The 3,046-nt window shown below is 43.5% G+C and overlaps 1 protein-coding gene across 1 annotated transcript; it reads left to right on the top strand.

The window, feature by feature from the left end:
- The first annotated feature begins 224 nt into the window (after nt 1-224).
- Nucleotides 225-2,574, top strand: LOC107700687 (POU domain, class 3, transcription factor 1). Its single transcript, XM_016502426.1, has one exon. It carries the CDS (start codon nt 229-231, stop codon nt 1,333-1,335), a length of 1,107 nt encoding a protein of 368 aa, XP_016357912.1. The 5' UTR covers nt 225-228; the 3' UTR covers nt 1,336-2,574.
- The last annotated feature ends 472 nt before the right edge of the window (nt 2,575-3,046 follow it).

Below are 3,046 nucleotides of genomic sequence, written 5' to 3'. Positions count from 1 at the left end.
AAAGCGGCCGATTGCGAGTAACTGGGATCACGGCGCCCGGCAGCCAACCAAGCGGCCCGCAAGAGGTAATAAGGAACCCTGGTGGGCTGTAGTCGGCGAGGAACCAATGCACGCGTAGGGGAGGCGTGTCTTAGCTCTTCACTAAGACCTCCCAGAGCAGGTTGTTGCGTTTTGGGCTCTAAAGCTCAAAGATCTCTGAAGTGCTTGTCATTTTTCTAAGTCGGAGCCATGGCGACAACAGCTCAGTATATTCCGCGGAATAACTCGTTGCCTTCGAACCCGCTAATGCATCCGGATTCGGACAGGATGCACCAGGGGACGACCTATAGAGAAGTGCAGAAAATGATGCACCACGAGTACTTACAAGGGCTAGCGACCAACACAGGACATCCGATGAGCCTAACGCACCACCAGTGGCTGCCAACCTCCAACACCGACTGGACCAGCGGCACCCACATCGGACAAGCGGAGCACAACAAAGGCAGCGTGCAGAGCAGAGAAGACCTGGGGAACGGCTATCACAGATCGCATCTGGTCCACCAGCCGACACAAAACAGCCACCACGGATCATGGGCGCCGACTACAACACACCACTTATCCCCGCTCTCTCCCGCCTCCAATGGTCACCAGTCGCTGGTCTACTCTCAGACGGGCTACACTATGTTAAGCCCCCAGCCGTCGCTGCACCACGGCTTGCGGGACCCGCTCCACGACGACGCGGGTAGCCATGACAACCAGATGGAGTCACCTCAGCAGCCGTTCAGCCACCACCAGGACCACTCGGACGAAGACGCCCCAAGCTCCGACGACCTGGAGCAATTCGCCAAACAGTTCAAGCAGAGACGCATCAAACTTGGTTTTACGCAGGCGGACGTGGGCTTAGCGCTGGGCACGCTCTACGGAAACGTCTTTTCCCAAACCACAATCTGTCGATTTGAGGCTCTGCAACTGAGTTTCAAGAACATGTGCAAACTTAAACCTCTGCTTAACAAATGGCTCGAGGAGACAGATTCAAACACTGGCAGCCCCACGAATTTGGACAAGATTGCAGCACAGGGCCGGAAACGAAAGAAGAGGACCTCCATCGAAGTCGGAGTGAAAGGGGCACTGGAAAACCATTTCTTAAAGTGCCCCAAGCCCTCCGCCCACGAAATCACCTCTTTAGCTGGCACTCTGCAGTTGGAAAAAGAGGTTGTGCGTGTGTGGTTTTGCAACAGAAGACAAAAAGAGAAAAGAATGACACCGGTGGGGGTCCCTCATCCAACCATGGAGGACGTATACTCACAAGCGGAGACACCCCCTCTCCATCACACGCTACAGAGTTCTGTCCAGTGACTGCTATCATAAACAGTGTACTTGTTTGAAAAGAAACTACAATGGATTTTGTTTATCCCCTTTGTTTATCCCAAGAGATCAGAGACAAAAAAGTTTGGGAAGAGTTCGCTGACAGTGACCGCACAGCTTACGGGACGCCAATAATTCTGAATAACGTGAAAATGCATTAAGTACCACGTCAGCTTCGCGTGCATTTATCAAATCAGTACCAGTGTTTACGAAAATCGTATCGCTTGTGCCACTCTGGAAAAATTCGATTCTTTCACCGCCGATCAAAGGGAGCTACGAGCCACAAAAAGGGCAATGTCTCATTGGACAAAGGAGAGTGGACAGTGATTTTATTAACGCGATTAACCAGATTAATTATCACAATGATTTATCCGACATTATTTGTGTTGTTTACTTCTTTTTTTTTAGAACGTTTTAACGTTAAGATCTTTTTTTCTGTCTAGCGAGTATTTTACTTTAATTTCAACTAAGACAGATGAAATTCGTGATGTAAAGAACAGGCACTTGGTCAAAACCTCCAACACAAGCAAGTGCACCAGAAACTGTTTACAATGATCATTTCTTAGCACCTGCTATCGTCTAAAGATGCATAGACGTTAAATTGGCAACATGAATACACTGTCTGAAACCATATTTAGTCATATTGAGTTCTACTGCTTTCATTTTTTCCTCTTTGCATCAGGCACTTATAATGTTATATAATGTTATTTTAATTTCCTTTTTTTTTAACAATGTATTTGTTTGAGGTATACAACATTAATGCTTTGCTTGTTTACAATTTTCTTTTTCGATTTCGTGTTATTTTGAACCGGCACTATTCCAGCAAGTCTGCTCCAGCTAAACATATTGAGAGTGATGAGTCAAAATGAAAAAGAAAGAAATATCTCAGGTAATTTTCAGTGCCCAAAAATCGTGCTGTACTCTTAGTTCTTCTTCAAATTGGCCAACTCTTGACGCTCTCTATGTCAGCTGTGCCCGTTTAGTTTCTGTTAATTACATTTTGCATCCTACTCATGAGCCTGGACACGGAGAAAAGTAGTTGTTGTAGTGAATAAGGGATGTGTTTTCGGGACTTCTTTTCAGGATTGGAGGAAAAATAGTAGGCTGGTAACGTTTCGGGTTGTTCCTCAAGGTCTGGCATTTTTCATTGGACAGCAGGTGTTCATTTCTGCAGTGTTATTTGAAACAGTGTGATTATACAACCTTTTCCAAAAAAGTAATAAAAATAAAAATAAATTACAAGAGAAAAGATTTTAAATAAATAGTTGTCAGGATTATTTCCAATATGTAAATATGTCGAATATGTGAACATATGTATTTGTTCTGGGTTCGTTTTGTTTTGTTTGGTTTGGTTTTCCGGGCAGTTTTGTACACTTACTAATTCCAAGAAGATATTTTAATATTTCATTTATGACCATTTCTATATATATATATTTATTTCCTACGTGTGTTTGGAGCTTTTTTTGTTCGGCTCTGATGATTATGTTGCAGTGGATTACAAATGTTTTGTTTACTACATTGGTTGTATGTTGATTGCGAAATGTAGACTGCAAAGTCACGTTTATATTTATGTTATAGTCATATTTTATTACTTACATAAAACATATATACAAGAACACGACTTATGTCTTTTTTTGAAGCACATTTCACGCATATTATGGTCATGGTGAACGAAATAAGGGTTCATAAAATGACTCTGGAT

The sequence above is a fragment of the Sinocyclocheilus anshuiensis genome, unplaced genomic scaffold (assembly GCF_001515605.1).
Source record: "Sinocyclocheilus anshuiensis isolate Anshui unplaced genomic scaffold, SAMN03320099.WGS_v1.1 scaffold782, whole genome shotgun sequence".
Classification (NCBI taxonomy): Eukaryota; Metazoa; Chordata; class Actinopteri; order Cypriniformes; family Cyprinidae; genus Sinocyclocheilus; species Sinocyclocheilus anshuiensis.
This window is presented reverse-complemented; position numbering and strand designations above follow the sequence as displayed.

Coding starts and splice junctions, on each gene's coding strand:
- LOC107700687 (XM_016502426.1), top strand. CDS start 229: ATGGCGACAACAGCTCAGTATATTCCGCGGAATAACTCGTTGCCTTCG.